General features: G+C 42.2%; 1 protein-coding gene across 2 annotated transcripts; it reads left to right on the top strand.

The window, feature by feature from the left end:
- The first annotated feature begins 4,980 nt into the window (after positions 1-4,980).
- On the top strand, positions 4,981-19,083 carry LOC139391072 (vesicular integral-membrane protein VIP36-like). Of its 2 annotated transcripts, none has more exons than XM_071138570.1 (8): positions 4,981-5,469; positions 14,904-15,022; positions 15,203-15,320; positions 15,636-15,715; positions 15,996-16,157; positions 16,447-16,561; positions 17,580-17,699; positions 17,878-19,074. In XM_071138570.1, exons 1-8 carry the CDS (start codon positions 5,304-5,306, stop codon positions 18,036-18,038), a joined length of 1,041 nt encoding a protein of 346 aa, XP_070994671.1. In that variant the 5' UTR covers positions 4,981-5,303; the 3' UTR covers positions 18,039-19,074. The 2 variants fall into 2 exon arrangements, with proteins under 2 accessions (XP_070994671.1, XP_070994670.1); XM_071138569.1 differs by lacking the exon at positions 15,636-15,715 and adding an exon at positions 15,502-15,584 and having other exon boundaries at positions 4,993-5,469; positions 17,878-19,083.
- Positions 19,084-19,106: the final 23 nt, after the last annotated feature.

Raw genomic sequence — 19,106 nt, 5'->3', positions numbered from 1 at the left:
TTTTTTATCCGATGAGCCATTGAAATAAACAACAACAAAAACAACTAAATATCTTCACTCCGTCTGTGTGTTCTTTTGTTTGATATTGAGGCTATTTGATTATCGTTTACAAGCTATTGTATGGTATTACTGAGACAATGCTGCTTCACAAGGGCACCCTATTGGCTAAATGACTGGTCAAAAGGAGTGCACTATATAGGGTATTTGTATTTATAATGGTGGATCCCCATTAGCTGCTACCAAAGCTACTCTTCGTGGGGTCCAGCAAAATTAAGGCAGTTTTATACAATTTTAAAACGTTACAATACATTCACACGCTTCACAACAAACTGTGTGCCCTCAGGCCCTTACACCACAGCCTATCTACAGTACAAAATCCATGTGAATGTATAGTGTGTGTGTGTGTGTGTGTGCATGTGTCTGCCAATGTTTGTTGCTTCACAATCCCTGCTGTTCCATAAGTTGGTTTTTCTTCTTCTGTTATTTCTATCTAATTTTACTGCTTGTGTCAGTTTCTTGATGTGGAATAGAGTTCCATCTAGTCAGCAGCATACCACCCTGCATACCACTGCTGGCTTGCTTCTGAAGCTAAGCAGGGTTGGTCCTGGTCAGTCCCTGGATGGGAGACCAGATGCTGCTGGAAGTGGTGTTGGAGGGCCAGTAGGAGGCACTCTTTCCTCTGGTCTAAAAATATATATATATTCCAATGCCCCAGAGCAGTGATTGGGGACACTGCCTTGTGTAGGGTGCTGTCTTTCGGATGGGATGTTAAACGGGTGTCCTGACTCTCTGAGGTCATTAAAGATCCCATGATACTTATTGTAAGAGTAGGGGTGTTAACCCCGGTGTCCTGGCTAAATTCTCAAACTGGCCCTCTCCTAATAATCCCCAGTTTACAATTGGTTCATTCCTCCTCTCCCCGGTAACTATTCCCCAGGTCGTTGCTGTAAATGAGAACATGTTCTCAGTCAACTTACCTGGTAAAATAACAAATAAATAAAAAATGGCTCTATGTAGTACTGTGTGCCTCCCATAGTCTGTTCTGATTTTGGGGACTGTGAAGAGACGTCTTGTGGGGTATGCATGAGCTGTGTGCCAGTAGTTTAGACAGACAGCTCGGTGCATTCAACATGTCAATACCTCTCACAAATACAAGTAGTGATGAAGTCAATCTCTCCTCCACTTTCAGCCAGGAGAAATGTACATGCATATTATTGTTTGCTCTCTGTGTACATCCAAGGGCCAGCTGTGCTGCCCTGTTCTGAGACTATTGCAATTATCATTTGGTAAGCACAAATATCTTACACCGATCCAATCATGTCAGGCCATTGTCGTGTTTCACGGAAGAGGGAAAACGTTCAACAACGGTACATTTTAACATTATTCAAACAGGACCTTGGGCCTAGCTGACTGAAAACCAGAGGGGGAGGAATATGAAAAGTGTCCCACGGACATTTCTCAACAAATCAAACTCTTCTTCTCTTCAGCCCTCACACTCCACCCACCCGTCTCCTTCAGAGTGGTCTGTGTTCTACGACATTCTGTCATAGAGGCCCATTCATCAACTCACTATCAATGGCTCGTGTGTAGTGAATATGAACGCACATTTAGCACACACTGTTGTCACACAGTGACACACATTACAATCTGATTAAATCCTTCCAAAATAATTGTGCAATGTAGAAATGCAGATATATACTACAGCTTCCCACGGGATCACTAGATTATCATTGGAGGATAATGTAGTGAGATCAAGTAGCAGGATTCACCACAGCCCATCTGTAGAGACTAGTGCAGTGGGAGTGGGATCACATATCAAATCAAATAAACAATCAAAATGACCACCATGGCTCCTTCAGTTACCCCAGCCTTCCATAGTGCTGTTGGAGGATATGGTAGTCAGTTCATATAGCCCCTCTGTAGGGAGTGCAGTGGGAGGTATGGTGGGGTGGGGTGGTGTGGGGTGGGAGGTATGGTGGGGTGGGAGTGGGAGGTATGGTGGGGTGCAGTGGGAGGTATGGTGGGGTGGGGTGCAGTGGGAGGTATGGTGGGGTGGGGTGGGAGTGGGAGGTATGGTGGGGTGGGGTGGGAGTGGGAGGTATGGTGGGGTGGGGTGGGGTGCAGTGGGAGGTATGGTGGGGTGCAGTGGGAGGTATGGTGGGGTGGGGTGCAGTGGGAGGTATGGTGGGGTGGGGTGCAGTGGGAGGTATGGTGGGGTGCAGTGGGAGGTATGGTGGGGTGGGAGTGGGAGGTGGGGTGGGGTGGGAGGTATGGTGGGGTGGGGTGGGAGTGGGAGGTATGGTGGGGTGCAGTGGGAGGTATGGTGGGGTGGGGTGCAGTGGGAGGTATGGTGGGGTGGGGTGAAGTGGGAGGTATGGTGGGGTTGGTGTTAGAGCCAGAGGTGGGCCATTCTCTCCAGGCTTTGTTTGTGGAGCTAAAATGGAGGGTGGTCGGCTTCCTTTTAATTTGTCTGTTGAAGGAGGGGAGGGGTGTGTGTGTGTGTGTGTGTGTGTGTGTGTGTGTGTGTGTGTGTGTGTGTGTGTGTGTGTGTGTGTGTGTGTGTGTGTGTGTGTGTGTTATTCATGGTGGGGACTCCTCACGCTGCTATTGTCTTCATTGGGTGGTGGGTGTCTGCGTTCACATAGGCTGCTGAGGAATGAATTTACTGGGCCTACTTCAAGACAAGCTGGCCAGGATCAGATTAATGCATTGGCCCAGGGATTACATTTATTTAGAAAGTTAAACCATAAATGTCTATTTATGTCTATAGTGTCTATAGTAGACAACTAGGCCTGTATTCCATTAGAATTCATTCTGCACTGTAGGCCTGGGCAAATGACAAACGGCATGATATAAATCCCCTCCAACACCGACTATTAACATGAATGTAAACAGTTTTGTTGATCATTCTGTGACTGCCCAGTTGATAAAAAACAGCAATTTGAGTAGAGTGACCAAACCACTCATTTTTAAATGCAATCTGTTACAGTTACTGTTTAGGCCTAACTTGTGCAAAATTGTGTAATCATGGTAATCACTGTAATATATTTTTGGGGATTACCCAAAATTCAGTAACGTAATGTCATTACTTTCATACCCAGACGTCTTGAGACATTGTTGTTTTCGAAGATGTATTAAAACACATTTCTAAGAAGACATTCAATACTATGGGACATGTCTTAAGACATTTGTTATTTAGACAGAACCTCACAACCATTGTATGTATATATTTTATGTATATTTATTATTAAATAACAATAATACAAAATATTCAAGAAACATAATAAATATACAATGATTGAGAGAGAGGAGAGAGAGAGAGAGAGAGAGAGACCTGAAGCCTGAGAAGGGAGAATATCTCTCTGGTTGGACAGCCTCGTGTCGTCGCGTTCAGTGTCCAGGCCACTCTTTTACATTTAATTTCAAAGCATAATGAGAAAAGGCAAACAAAACATAACTAACATATTTGTGAGGTTCAACTCTGGTCTGCACTCATCTTCCTGTTCATAATGTTTGGAACTTAGGAATGTTCAACGTATCAAATTCACGGAACATTCTTTAGTCAACTGACAGTAGATGCAAATTCACGGAACATTCTTTAGTCAACTGACAGTAGATGCAAATTCACGGAACATTCTTTAGTCAACTGACAGTAGATGCAAATTCACGGAACATTCTTTAGTCAACTGACAGTAGATGCAAATTCACGGAACATTCTTTAGTCAACTGACAGTAGATGCAAATTCACGGAACATTCTTTAGTCAACTGACAGTAGATGCAAATTCACGGAACATTCTTTAGTCAACTGACAGTAGATGCAAGTCTCAAAACAACAGTCTGTCAAACCTGGAGGATTTACAATCAGATTTTCAACTTGTTGTGAGCAAGCAAAGCATTTGAATGGATAATGTATGTTAGTCCAGAATAATATTTAGTCAATATTAAGAAATATGTTGTTGACATCTTGTTTAAGCACTGCCATAATCTATTCAATAATCTGTACATTATGTGAATCAATCAATCAATCAAATGTAAAACCCCAAACAGCAAGCAATTTATAAAGTCCTCTTCTGGCTGTGCCAGGTGGAGATTATAACAGAACATGGCCAAGATGTTCAAACGTTCATAAATGACCAGCCCTTAATCTGTACATTCTGTGAATGTCTATCTATTCTATAATCTGTACATTCTGTGAATGTCTATCTACCCAAAATAATCTGTACATTCTGTGAATGTCTATCTATTCTATAATCTGTACATTCTGTGAATGTCTATCTATTCTATAATCTTACATTTACATATAACATCTATTGAGAAATAATCTCAGAGTTAAATGTGCTATTTATATTTCACTGTTCTTATGTCCTTGAACATCAGAGGTTTGCTGCAAGTGTTGATTAGGTTTTCTGTAAGTAAATATGTTCAACTGTTTTCAACGGTTGTTTTCTCAAGTTTGTCCTAGAAATGAGTAAGTGATTGCCAAATCACTATAAGACAAAGTAAGTAAACACCTGAACCATAGAAATAATATTTATAGAGCCTTGAAACGTCTTATTATTTCTAAGATGTCTCAAGATGTCTTCTATATCTTTTGTCTAGAAGTGACAAAAGGGATCCATAAAACGGATTTGGTGTGTCATCAGAGTGCTTTATTTGACTTGTGATTAGATTTGTTCAGGTGGCTCAAACTTAAACTTGCGTGTTTTATCAATATTGAACTGAATGTCACTGAGAAAACAGAAAGGTGTTAGGATATATTTTTTGCAAACATCCTTTCTGAATTTAAAAGTAATCCAACACGTATTTTTTTTGTAACTGTAATTGATTACATGTAGTCAGTTACTACCCAACCTTGGGCGAGACCTTGTGGTGGGCCGTCACAGCAGGAAGTCAGGTACGCTTCAAATAATCATAAACTGATGTAATGGCACCATCTAGTGGAGAAAGAGAGAAACCTCAGTGGCGCCATTTGCAAAGTTGTGAACATTTGCATACTTCGAACGTTTCGACTATAGACGAGCCCCTGATTGTTCGTTTTCGATGGCTTTAACTATGTGCTCGTCTATGATTGGCAATAGTACGTTTTTAGCAACTATAACAATGTTCCATACAACATTGAAAGCGATAATCAAACAAAAAAATAATGTTTTTGAACTTTGAAAGGTAACAATGAAAATATAATTCCCATATAGAAGGTAATTTCAACAAAAGCAAAAAAAACTTCTTGAGAAGTAACGTAGGAACGCTTCTAGTGGGGGTTGCTGTTTCCTACCCGGATCAGGAACATGATTATCCAGGATCCATGGTGTCTTTCATAGGCCGAGTGAGCAAAATGAGAGGTTTTTGTACATTTATCAGCAGGCCACTGCTTTTCCTATTACTTCACTTTACTCTAGTGCAATGCGATATAACAGACGGCAATGCAGAGCACTTAAAGCGGGAGCATTCGCTCATGAAACCGTACCAGGGTAAGTATGCTAACGGCATGTGAAATCGACAGCTAAGTTAGCTAGCAACTGTTATCTTGTTAGAAACGTTAGCTGCTAAGGGCTGAACAAAAATATAAACGCATCATGTAAAGTGTTGGTTTCACGAACTTAAATAAAATAACCCAGAAATGATCCACACGCACAAAAAGCTTATTTCTAAAAATATATATATATTGCACACATTTGTTTACATCCCAGTTAATTTGTATTTTTCCTTGGCCAAGATAATTCATCCACCTGACAGGTGTGACATATCAATAAACTGGTTTAACAGCATGGTCATTACACCGATGCACCTTTGTGCTGGGGACAGGAAAGGGTCCCTCTAATTGGCAGTTTTGTCACAAAACACAATGCCACAGACGTCTCAAGGGAGTGCAATTGTCACGTTGCACGAGGCAAATGGTGGTCACACCAGACACTGACTGGTTTTCTGATCCACACCCCTACTTTAATTTTTTTTAAGGTATTTGTGACCAACAGACACATCTGTATTCCTATCATGTGAAATCCATAGATTAGGGCCTAATGAATTTATTTACATTGACTGGTTTTCTTATATGAACTGTAACTCAGTAAAATAGTGTGCAACTGCAGCCTGCAATTCGGGGCGTACCTGTATCTGCAGGAACGCACCCCTCGAGCATCCCATTGGTTCCTTCATGAACACTAACTAGCATGCTAGCACACAGTGTTTTCCCCGCCTGTTGTGTACCCGAGAACTGTGCCCGCTAGCTACTCTGGTACACAGCAGGTGGGAGGCGGGGGTGACACTGTGTACTAGTAGCACAGTGTGCTAGTTAGCTAGCTAACACACAGTGTTGCTAAATATTTTTTGTATAACTAACCCAAGATAGACAACAGCCTGTTGTTGTTTTCAATTTGAGCAAAATGAATCACAGTGACGAGCTTGCATGTTTTTAGCATGTTTTTAGCATGTATTTGCATGTTTTTAGCATGTATTTAGCATATTTCCATTAGGGGAAGTGCGCAGTAACTCAATTCGCTCTTGCACTCATTCTAACAATCATTTTTTTATAACCATGGCAAAGGGACAAGTCTACAAAAATCTGTCCACTCTGTTCATAACAGATTTTAGTTTTGGAAGCAGAAACTGTATTGAGAGAGATGTTTAATAAACGACAAAATTAGCAGAATGTCGTCCAAAATCCATCTCTCTCTATCTTGTCCCACTGCTGGCCACTGGGCTTCCTCTCACCACCATATTTGGTCGTGAGAGGAAACGTGAACTGGATGCTTCACATTTATACATCCGGTAAAATATCTGTCTCATTGTTCTATCTGTGGTGTCGCCCCCGCCTGCTGTGTACCGGACTCCTCCTCAGGACTAGCTGGCTAAGCTAGCACAGTGTCTTTCGCACACCCGTCATTAACAGTTCCCGACAGGCTGGGGGCGAAGGACACTACCGGTGTTTACTAGTTATAGCTAGCTACCATTGTTGCCCCTGCCTCTTCTTCTGTTGCAAATCAAATGTGCCAAATATGACCGGTGTAGACCTTACTGTGAAATGCTTACTTACAAGCCCTTAACCTACAATGCAGTTTTAATAAGAGAAAAGACTTACTGCATAAACAAAAGTCAAAAAGGTAACACAATAAAATAACAATAAGGAGGCTATGTGCAGTGGGTACCGGTACCGAGTCAATGTGCCGGTAACAGGTTAGTCGAGGTAATTGAGGTAATATGTACATGTAGGTAGGGGTAAAGTGACTGCATGGATAATAAACGGTGAGTTGCTGTAATAGTCTGTGTAGCCATTTCATTAATTGTTCAGCAGTCTTATGGCTTAGGGGTAGATGCTGTTAACCTCTTTTGGCGCATGAACTGCTAGCGGGACAGCTATGACAACATCCGGTGAAATTGCAGAGCGCAAAATACAAGAAAATCGTAATATTAATTTAAACATTCATGAAAATACAAGTGTCATACATCATTTAAAAGCTTAACTTCTTGTTAATCCAACCGCGTTGTCAGATTTCAAAAAGGCTTTACGGCAAAAGCATACCATGCGATTATCTGAGGACAGTGCAACCAGCACAGGCATCACAAAATCACAAATAGCGATTAAATAAATCACTTACCTTTGAAGATCTTCCTCTGTTTGTAATCCCAAGGGTCCCAGCTACACAATGAATGGTCGTTTTGTTTGATTAGGTCCTTTATATCCAAAAAAGTCAGTTTAGTTGGTGCCATTGATCTCTGTAATCCACTCGTTCAACATGCATACAAACAAATCCAAAAAGTTACCGGTAAAGTACGTCCAAACAAGTCAAACGATGTTTCTAATTAATCCTCAGGTACTCTAATATCTAAATAAACGATAATATTTAAGACTGAGAATAGTATGTTCAATAGGGAAGATAAATAACGAAGAGCGCGCACCTCATTCACGAGCCAACAAGACTACTTTTCTAATGAGACACATTGTAGTTCTTCCAACTACTTGCTAATTTTTTTTAAAAAAAGCCTGAAACCCTTTCTAAAGACTGTTGACATCTAGTGGAAGCCATGGGAATTGCAATCTGGGTCCTATCTATGTATGACTTGGCCTTACGGTCAGATGTAAAATACCAAAAATACCGATTTCCGATTGTTATGAAAACTTGAAATCGGCCCTAATTAATCGGCCATTCCGATTAATCGGTCAACCTCTAGTTTGGACCATGATAGATCAACCCGCTCCACTTCAGCCCCGTCAATGTTAAATGGGGGCCTGTTTGGCTCTTCTTTTCTTGTAGTCGGTGATCAGCTCATTTTGTCTTGCTCACATTGAGGGAAAGGAATTGGGTCAAATGGATTCAAGTTAACCTGCATTAAAGTCCCCGGCCACTAGGAGCGCCGCTTCTGGATGAGCATTTTGTTGTTTACTTATGGCCGTATACACCTCGTTGAGTGCGGTCTTAGTCCCAGCATCGGTTTGTGGTGGTAAGTAGACAGCTACGAAAAATATAGACAGTGTGGTCTACAGCTTATCATGAGGTACTCTACCTAAGGCGAGCAAAACCAGCTGTTTTTGACAAATAGAGATTAGTTTTACTGGAATCAGCTGTTCTGTCTTGCCGATGGAAAACCCAGCCAATTGACTCGGTGAAACATAAGATGTTACAGTTTTTATTAATGTCCCATTGGTAGGATAGTCTCAAACGGAGCTCATCCTGTTTATTCTCCTGTGATTGCACTTTGGCCAGTAGGACGGATGGTAGAGGCAGGTTACCCACTCGCCAACAAATTCTCACAAGTCACCTTGATCTGCTGCCCCTGTATCTCCATCTTCTCTTCATGCGAATTACATGAATTTGGTCCAGGAGCAGCTGTATATCCTTCGCGTCAGACTCATTAAAGAAAATAATCTTAGTCCAGTTCGAGGTGAGTAATCGCTGTTTTGATATCCAGAAGTGCTTTTCGGCCATAAGAGACGGTAGTAGAAACATAGAAACGCAAAATAGCACAATTGGTTAGGAGCCCGTAAAACTGCAGCCATCCCCTCCGGTGTCTGTGGGGGTTTTCGGGGGTTCCCAACATTACGGTGCATTACTCCATCTAGCCCACTGTATTGGAGCACCCCTGCCTCCCTCCTGGATTAAACGTGGACCAATAGAAGAACACTATATATAAACTCAGCAAAAAAAACAGAAACGTAACTTTTTCAACACCCTGTCTTTCAAAGATAATTCATAAAAATCCAAATAACTTCACAGATCTTCATTGTAAAAGGTTTAAACACTGTTTCCCCATGCTTGTTCAATGAACCATAAACAATTAATGAACATGCACCTGTGGAACGGTGGACGGTAGGCAATTAAGGTCACAGTTATGAAAACTTAGGCCTTTCTACTGAAACACCACAAGAAAGATGCCCAGGGTCCCTGCTCATCTACATGAACGTGCCTTAGGCATGCTGCAAGGAGTCATAAAGGACTGTAGATGTGGCCAGGGCAATACATTGCAATGTCCGTACTGTGAGACGCCTAAGACAGCGCTACAGGGAGACAGGATCGTCCTCGCAGTGGCAGACAACACCTGCACAGGATTGGTACATCTGAACATCACATCTGTGGGACAGGTACAGGATTGCAACAACAACTGCCTGAGTTACACCAGGAACGCACAATCCCTCCATCAGCACTCAGACGGTCCACAATAGGCTGAGAGAGGCTGGACTAAGGGCTTTTAGGCCTGTTGTAAGGCAGATCCACACCAGACATCACCGGCAACAACGTCGCCTATGGGCACAAACCCACTTTCGCTGGACCAAACAGGACTGGCAAAAAGTGCCCTTCACTGACGAGTCACGGTTTTGTCTCATCAAGGGTGATGGTCGGTTTCGCATTTATCGTTGAAGGAATGAGCATTACACCGAGGCCTATACTCTGGAGCGGGATTGATTTGGAGGTGGAGGGTCCGTCATGGTCTGGGGCGGTGTGTCACAGCATCATCGAACTGTTACTTTTGATTTTGACCCCCCCTTTGTTCAAGGACACATTATTCCATTTCTGTTAGTCATATGTCTGTGGAACTTGTTCAGTTTATGTCTGTTGTTGAATCTTATGTTCATACAAATATTTACATGTTAAGTTTGCTGAAAATAAACGCAGTTGACAGTGAGAGGACGTATTTTTTATTGCCGAGTTTACAAAAATAGTGGATTTGGCTATTTCAGCCAGGGTGTATAAAATCGATCACACAGCCATGCGATCTCCATAGACAAACATTGGCAGTAGAATGGCCTTACTGAAGAGCTCAGTGACTTTCAACGTGGCACTGTCATAGGATGCCACCTTTCCAAAAAGTCAGTTCGTCAAATCTCTGCCTTGCTAGAGCTTCCCCGGTCAACTGTAAGTGCTGTTATTTTGAAGTGAAAACGTCTAAACGCAACAACAACTCAGCCGCGAACTGTGTCCTCGGTTGCAACACTCACTACCGAGTTCCAAACTGCCTCTGGAAGCAACATCAGCACAAGAACTGTTCGTCGAGAGCTTCATGAAATGGGTTTTCATGAGAATGCTGTTCATCGACTACAGCTCAGCATTTAACACCATAGTACCCTCCAAACTCGTCATCAAGCTCAAGACCCTGGGTCTCGACCCCGGGTACTGGACTTCCTGACGGGCCGCCCCTAGGTGGTGTGGGTAGGTAACATCTCCACCCCACTGATCCTCAACACTGGGGCCCCACAAGGGTGCGTTCTGAGCCCTCCTGTTCTCCCTGTTCACCCACGACTGCGTGGCCATGCACGCCTCCAACTCAATCATCAAGTTTGCGGACGACACTACAGTGGTAGGCTTGATTACCAACAACGACGAGACGGCCTACAGGGAGGAGTTGAGGTCCCTCGGAGTGTGTTGTCAGGAAAATAACCTCACACTCAACGTCAACAAAACTAAGGAGATGGACTTCAGGAAACAGCAGAGGGAGAACCCTCCTATCCACATCAACGGGACAGTAGTGGAGTGGGTAGTAAGTTTTAAGTTCCTCGGCGTACACATCATGGACGAACTGAATTGGTCCACCCACACAGACAGCGTGGTGAAGAAGGCGCAGCAGCGCCTCAATTCGGCTTGTCACCAAAAGCACTCACAAACTTCTACAGATGCACAATCGAGAGCATCCTGTCGGGCTGTACCACTGCCTGATATGGCAACTGCTCCGCCCACAACCGTGAGACGCTCCAGAGGGTAGTGAGGTCTACACAACGCATCACCGGGGGCAAACTACCTGCCCTCCAGGACACCTACACCACCTGATGTCACAGGAAAGCCATAAAGATCATCAAGGACAACAACCACCCGAGCCACTGCCTGTTCACCCCACTATCATCCAGAAGGCGAGGTCAGTACAGGTGCATCAAAGCAGGGACCGAGAGACTGAAAAACAGCTTCTATCTCAAGGCCATCAGACTGTTAAACAGCCACCACTAACATTGAGTGGCTGCTGCCAACATACTGACTCAACTCCAGCCACTTTAATAATGGAAAAATGTATGTAAAGAATGTATCACTAGCCACAGTATTGAGTAGCTTGGATGAATAAGGTGCCCAGAGTAAACTGCCTGCTACTCTGTCCCAGATGCTAATATATGCATATTAGTAGTATTGGTTAGAGACACTCTGAAGTTTCTAAAACTGTTTGAATCATGTCTGTGAGTATAACAGAACTTATTTGGCAGGCGAAAAACCGAAGACAAACCATTTAGATTTTATTTTTTTTGAGGTCACTCTCTTTTCAATGGGTTTTCATTGGAAATCCAGATTTATAAGGGACCTTCTTGCAGTTCCTACCGCTTCCTGGACGTCAACAGTCTTTAGAAATTGGTTGAGGTTTTTCTTTTGTGTAATGAAGAAGTAACACTGTTCAGAACGAGGTTAGAGTGAAGAGGACTCTTGTTAGAAGCGCGTGAAAGCTAGCTACAGTTTGTTTTCCTCCTGTATTGAACACAGATCATCCCGTCTTCAATTTTATTGATTATTTACGATTAAAAAAAATACCTAAAGATGTATTACAAAAGTAGTTTGAAATGTTTTGAAAAAGTTTACAGTTAACTTTTGAGATATTTTGTAGTCACGTTGCTCAAGTTGGAACCTGTGTTTTTCTGGATCAAACGCGCCAAATAAATTGACATTTTGGATATACAGTGCCTTGCGAAAGTATTCGGCCCCCTTGAACTTTGCGACCTTTTGCCACATTTTAGGCTTCAAACATAAAGATATAAAACTGTATTTTTTTGTGAAGAATCAACAACAAGTGGGACACAATCATGAAGTGGAATGACATTTATTGGATATTTCAAACTTTTTTAACAAATCAAAAACTGAAAAATTGGGCGTGCAAAATTATTCAGCCCCCTTAAGTTAATACTTTGTAGCGCCACCTTTTGCTGCGATTACAGCTGTAAGTCGCTTGGGGTATGTCTCTATCAGTTTTGCACATCGAGAGACTGAATTTTTTTCCCATTCCTCCTTGCAAAACAGCTCGAGCTCAGTGAGGTTGGATGGAGAGCATTTGTGAACAGCAGTTTTCAGTTCTTTCCACAGATTCTCGATTGGATTCAGGTCTGGACTTTGACTTGGCCATTCTAACACCTGGATATGTTTATTTTTGAACCATTCCATTGTAGATTTTGCTTTATGTTTTGGATCATTGTCTTGTTGGAAGACAAATCTCTGTCCCAGTCTCAGGTCTTTTGCAGACTCCATCAGGTTTTCTTCCAGAATAGTCCTGTATTTGGCTCCATCCATCTTCCCATCAATTTTATCCATCTTCCCTGTCCCTGCTGAAGAAAAGCAGGCCCAAACCATGATGCTGCCACCACCATGTTTGACAGTGGGGATGGTGTGTTCAGCTGTGTTGCTTTTACGCCAAACATAACGTTTTGCAATGTTGCCAAAAAGTTCAATTTTGGTTTCATCTGACCAGAGCACCTTCTTCCACATGTTTGGTGTGTCTCCCAGGTGGCTTGTGGCAAACTTTAAACAACACTTTTTATGGATATCTTTAAGAAATGGCTTTCTTTTTGCCACTCTTCCATAAAGGCCAGATTTGTGCATTTTACGACTGATTGTTGTCCTATGGACAGTCTCCCACCTCAGCTGTAGATCTCTGCAGTTCATCCAGAGTGATCATGGGCCTCTTGGCTGCATTCAGTTTTTGATTTATTAAAAAAGTTTGAAATATCCAATAAATGTCGTTCCACTTCATGATTGTGTCCCACTTGTTGTTGATTCTTCACAAAAAAATACAGTTTTATATCTTTATGTTTGAAGCCTGAAATGTGGCAAAAGGTCGCAAAGTTCAAGGGGGCCGAATACTTTCGCAAGGCACTGTATATCGACGGAATGAATCAAACAAAAGGACCATTTGTGATGTTTATGGGACATTGGAGTGCCAACAAAAGAAGCTCGTCATAGGTAAGGCATGAATTATATCTTTATTTCTGCGTTTTGTGTCGTGCCTGGAGGGTTGAAATATGCTTGTCAGTGTTTGTTTACTATGGTGCTATCCTCAGATAATAGGACCGTTTGCTTTCGCCGAAAAACTGTGATTAAGCAGGTTAAAACAGATTAAAACAGTGTGGATATTTTTTGCATTATTTTGATGTGATATGAAAGTAAAGGGCCTTTATGTTTCTAGAACCGTATTGCTGTCGAGAATCGAATCACATTTAGATGGAATATTTGGCTGCCAGAGTCGGTCTACCTCTGAAGATAACATACGGTCCTTGGACTTTGAGGAGCAACGACAGGCTCCTTAAAAGTACAGCTTTGGCTAGGCTTGGGGTAGCCGACTCAACTATTTTTAGTCCGCTGGGCTAAGGGTTATTCTTATTCATGACTACAATTCCTGGGCTAAGGGTTATTCTTATTCATGACTACAATTCCTGGGCTAAGGGTTATTCTTATTCATGACTACAATTCCTGGGCTAAGGGTTATTCTTATTCATGACTACAATTCCTGGGCTAAGGGTTATTCTTATTCATGACTACAATTCCTGGGCTAAGGGTTATTCTTATTCATGACTACAATTCCTGGGCTAAGGGTTATTCTTATTCATGACTACAATTCCTGGGCTAAGGGTTATTCTTATTCATGACTACAATTCCTGGGCTAAGGGTTATTCTTATTCATGACTACAATTCCTGGGCTAAGGGTTATTCTTATTCATGACTACAATTCCTGGGCTAAGGGTTATTCTTATTCATGACTACAATTCCTGGGCTAAGGGTTATTCTTATTCATGACTACAATTCCTGGGCTAAGGGTTATTCTTATTCATGACTACAATTCCTGGGCTAAGGGTTATTCTTATTCATGACTACAATTCCTGGGCTAAGGGTTATTCTTATTCATGACTACAATTCCTGGGCTAAGGGTTATTCTTATTCATGACTACAATTCCATTGCGTTACATTGCCCCCCTTGAGTTCTTGAGAGCTGGGCTAAGGGTTATTCTTATTCATGACTACAATTCCATTGCCCCCCTTGAGTTCTTGAGAGCTGGGCTAAGGGTTATTCTTATTCATGACTACAATTCCATTGCGTTACATTGCCCCCCTTGAGTTCTTGAGAGCTGGGCTAAGGGTTATTCTTATTCATGACTACAATTCCATTGCGTTACATTGCCCCCCCTTGAGTTCTTGAGAGCTGGGCTAAGGGTTATTCTTATTCATGACTACAATTCCATTGCGTTACATTGCCCCCCTTGAGTTCTTGAGAGCTGGGCTAAGGGTTATTCTTATTCATGACTACAATTCCATTGCGTTACATTGCCCCCCTTGAGTTCTTGAGAGCTGGGCTAAGGGTGGCAATGAGTCATTGATGCACAACGGAATTATTCACGTTCTTCTCTCACGTGTCCCTGAAATGCTGCTTGACTCTTCATCAACATGTTGTACAGGTGTTGGAAGCAGCCCGTCCAGTCAGTGGGACTTCTGGGGGAGCACACTAGTCACCAGCTCCTATGTGCGCCTGACACCTGATGAGAGAAGTAGACAGGGATCCATATGGAACACAGTGGTGAGTAAGGAACTCGCTTCTATTAAATGTATTCTGTTAGGCATTACAGACAGATACACAAACAATAGTCCACTCCCAAATCCATTATAGCTTGATTGGAGAATATCTACATTTTGAACTGAAAAGGTCCAATTGATGGTTGAATTGATGATCCAATGTCATTTTGCTTTCACTGTGCAGCCTGTTTATCTGAAAGACTGGGAGATGCACGTGCAGTACAAGATCCACGGGTCGGGGAAGAAGAATCTCCATGGTGACGGCATCGCCATCTGGTACACGAAGGAGAGACTTCATCCAGGTAATGTATCATCTTGCCAAAATAACATCCTTGTCATCAACCACTTCCTCATTCCATTACAAAGCTTTGGCAATCAAATTAGTAGACAATGTGATGTGGTAGCACTGGGTTGCATTTGCCGTAAGCACTTCATGTCTCAGTCATGTGCTCATCATATCTCGCCTCTTTGCCTTCCATTCAGGCCCAGTCTTTGGAAACCAAGATCATTTTGTTGGCCTGGCTTTATTTGTGGATACCTTCCGCAATGATCTCCATGGGATGGATGTAAGTGCAACGATCTGGCTGGTTGACTTGACGTGATTCTTCCCTTTACAGGGTCTGTGTTTGGCAGCAATGCCAAGTTCCACGGCCTCGCCCTTTTTATAGACACCTACCATAACGATGAGGCGGCTGACGTGAGTTGACGCAGCTACATTTATCATTATTGTCCTGCGTTTCATGTCATTGTGATGGATGGATTTTAATGTGAAGTATTTTCTTTTGAGTTTCTTTGTTATTTTGTCATGAATTTTTTATTTATTTTTTTTGCTTTCTGAGAAGGACTTTTTTTGTAACACAATGAACGTGTGTGGTAACTGAGTCAGGATTCGGATCAAATAATTGATTGACGATGTCTATAACAAACATTTTTTTCCCCAGTTTTCTGTCCTTACATCCCTTGTTTCCCCACACTAGCGTTCCTTCCCTTACATCTATGCCATTGTGAATAATGGTTCTCTGCCCTATGACCATGGGAATGATGGACGTACCTCTGAACTGGGAGGCTGCTCTTCTGAGATCAGGAACAAAGACCATGACACCTATCTGGCCATCCGTTACTCCAAGGGTAGACTCACGGTAGGAATCCCTTTTTTTATTTTTATTATATAAATTACTCTAGTTCAGACATCTTGGATCGGTTTCCTAAACATAGATGAGGCTGAACCTAGTCCTGTATTGAAAGGCATGCTTAATGGAGATGGCTCCTTGGAGAATTCTCTTTGGTCCAGGACTATGTTTAGTCTTTGTCTGGGAAACTGGATTCTTGTGTTATGAAATTGGTGAATTTCAATGTTATGGACTACCTGTTACGTGTTCGACATGTTACAATTCTATTTAAACAATGGCACCATTCTGATCTCTACAGGTGATGATTGACATTGATGATAAGAATGAATGGAAAGAGTGCATTGACATCGGGGGTGTCCGCCTCCCCACGGGGTACTACTTTGGGGCTTCTGCTGCTACGGGAGATCTCTCTGGTAGGTTGGGTCAGGTTGTAGAGACTGATTATTGCTACAGGGGATCTCTGGTAGGTTGGGTCAGGTTGTAGAGACTGATTCTTGCTACAGGGGATCTCTGGTAGGTTGGGTCAGGGTGTAGAGACTGATTATTGCTACAGGGGATCTCTGGTAGGTTGGGTCAGGGTGTAGAGACTGATTCTTGCTACAGGGGATCTCTGGTAGGTTGGGTCAGGGTGTAGACACTGATTCTTGCTACAGGGGATCTCTGGTAAGTTGGGTCAGGTTGTAGAGACTGATTCTTGCTACAGGGGATCTCTGGTAGGTTGGGTCAGGTTGTAGAGACTGATTATTGCTACAGGGGATCTCTGGTAGGTTGGGTCAGGGTGTAGAGACTGATTCTTGCTACAGGGGATCTCTTGTAGGTTGGGTCAGGTTGTAGAGACTGATTATTGCTACAGAGGATCTCTGGTAGGTTGGGTCAGGTTGTAGAGACTGATTCTTGCTACAGGGGATCTCTGGTAGGTTGGTTCAGGTTGTAGAGACTGATTCTTGCTACAGGGGATCTCTGGTAGGTTGGGTCAGGTTGTGGAGACGGATAATTGCTACAGGGGATCTCTGGTAGGTTGGGTCAGGTTGTAGAGACTGATTCTTGCTACAGGGGATCTCTGGTAGGTTGGGTCAGGTTGTGGAGACTGATAATTGCTACAGGGGATCTCTGGTAGGTTGGGTCAGGTTGTGGAGACTGATAATTGCTACAGGGGATCTCTGGTAGGTTGGGTCAGGGTGTAGAGACTGAATCTTTCGAGATGTAAGTCTAAATAAATGTAGGTTTCTAGAACACAAAGGTAAGAACTGCACATTGAGAAAGATAATGACTGACCTTGATTCAGTTATTTCTTTATTTATTTCATTTCACTGTGCAGAAGAGTACACACAGATTGAACCAATGACTTGTTTGTCGTTTCATAGTCCGGCGTTGTCAGTTGTACATCTGAAGTCTATTGGGATTTATGCTAACACATTTCTCATGTTACAGATAACCACGACATCATCTCTATGAAGATGTACCAGCTGATGGTGGAACACACACCTGATGAGGACAGTCTGGACTGGACCAAGATTGAGCCAAGCGTCAGCCTGCTGAAGTCCCCCAAAGGTAGGTAGATTTATTTGATAAAGAAAACCCCATTTCCGTTCTAATCTAATAGACAATAAAGCTTGCATTCTATTTGACCACAGTCAGATATTTGTCATCTTACTGTAGATCATGTATGGTAGGTGAGTAGGCTTGTTAGAGTTAACCGTGATCATTCTTTCATTTTTCTCTTTCACAGACAACATTGATGATCCTACTGGTAACTTCCGAAGCACGCCTCTTACTGGCTGGAAGGTCTTCCTGCTTCTGCTATGTGCTCTACTGGGAATTGTAGTTTGTGGTGTTGTAGGGGCTGTAGTATTTCAGAAGCGCCAGGAAAGAAACAGGAGATTTTACTGAGAGGATAAACACATACAGAAATATGAGAGGTATTTGTGAAATTGACTATTGCGAAGAATGTGTTGTTGAATCTCTATTCTAAGTTAATTTTCTAAAGATTGTACAAATGTTTATATCTGCTGAAGCGCTGTGATGAGTCACTTATGGTATCGTTCCAATTTTTGTGAAATAACCATGACTAATGGTTGCTACCATGTGTCTTGAGTGACCTTTGACTTTTTGATGGAGGCAGTTAAGCATTTTTGTTTTTATTTACCCTTTCCTCTGTAATTTTTGCTTTCACAGTGCTGGGGATAATTGCTGTTGAATTATTGTTTATTTGGCTCGATCTGTAAAACACTGATATTAGTTAAATAACAACTTTCAAAAGAGATTATTTTCACAAAATGTTCAGTATAAGATGTATAAAGGTTTATTTTCACTTCATTTAGCTTTTTGTACTGTCGGGTTCTGATTGGGCTAGTTTAGATGGGTGAATGGGATTTGATTTACTTTTTTTAAACTCTGACTGCTCTTGACTGTTGGTTCAATGTGATTGCTGCACTTCTGATGCTGATATGCTAAGGCTTCCTTATCTGGCCTTTGCCATTTTCTCTCTCCATGTGTGAAGTTTTCTTTGCTGACTTAAACAATATTTTTGGGAGAACAACTACCATATCCACACCGTCACATGGCCTATATGAGGAATAATTTGGCTACTAATAATGCAACGATCGATTTATACAGACAAGTTACATTTTAGGTTTTGACGTTATTATACCATGTGGGTGTTTTGAAGGATTTCAACGTTCTCATTTTTGGTGAGGCCTACTGGTGGCTTTACAAATCACTACTGTGAGATTGCACCACCTTTCTCATATTGCATTATTAAATTGATGGGAATTGTGTGTTTGAAAACCTGCTTATACACTGATTATTTGAGTGGGAATATCTCTTTAATGTGATTTGAATGATTCAAACTGAACAAGGCCATTGTTGAGTTTATCCTGTAAGACTCAATAAAACTTGTCTCCCCAAATGAGTAAACTGCACGTTCTAATGTGTAGTCTAATGCTTCCATATCTTTTG

Source organism: Oncorhynchus clarkii, chromosome 31 (genome assembly GCF_045791955.1).
Source record: "Oncorhynchus clarkii lewisi isolate Uvic-CL-2024 chromosome 31, UVic_Ocla_1.0, whole genome shotgun sequence".
Classification (NCBI taxonomy): Eukaryota; Metazoa; Chordata; class Actinopteri; order Salmoniformes; family Salmonidae; genus Oncorhynchus; species Oncorhynchus clarkii.
This window is presented reverse-complemented; position numbering and strand designations above follow the sequence as displayed.

Coding starts and splice junctions, on each gene's coding strand:
- LOC139391072 (XM_071138569.1), top strand. CDS start 5,304: ATGGTGTCTTTCATAGGCCGAGTGAGCAAAATGAGAGGTTTTTGTACA. Junction 15,321..15,501: donor GAAGGAGAGACTTCATCCAG/GTAATGTATCAT, acceptor CCTTCCATTCAG/GCCCAGTCTTTGGAAACCAA. Junction 16,158..16,446: donor ACTCCAAGGGTAGACTCACG/GTAGGAATCCCT, acceptor TGATCTCTACAG/GTGATGATTGACATTGATGA.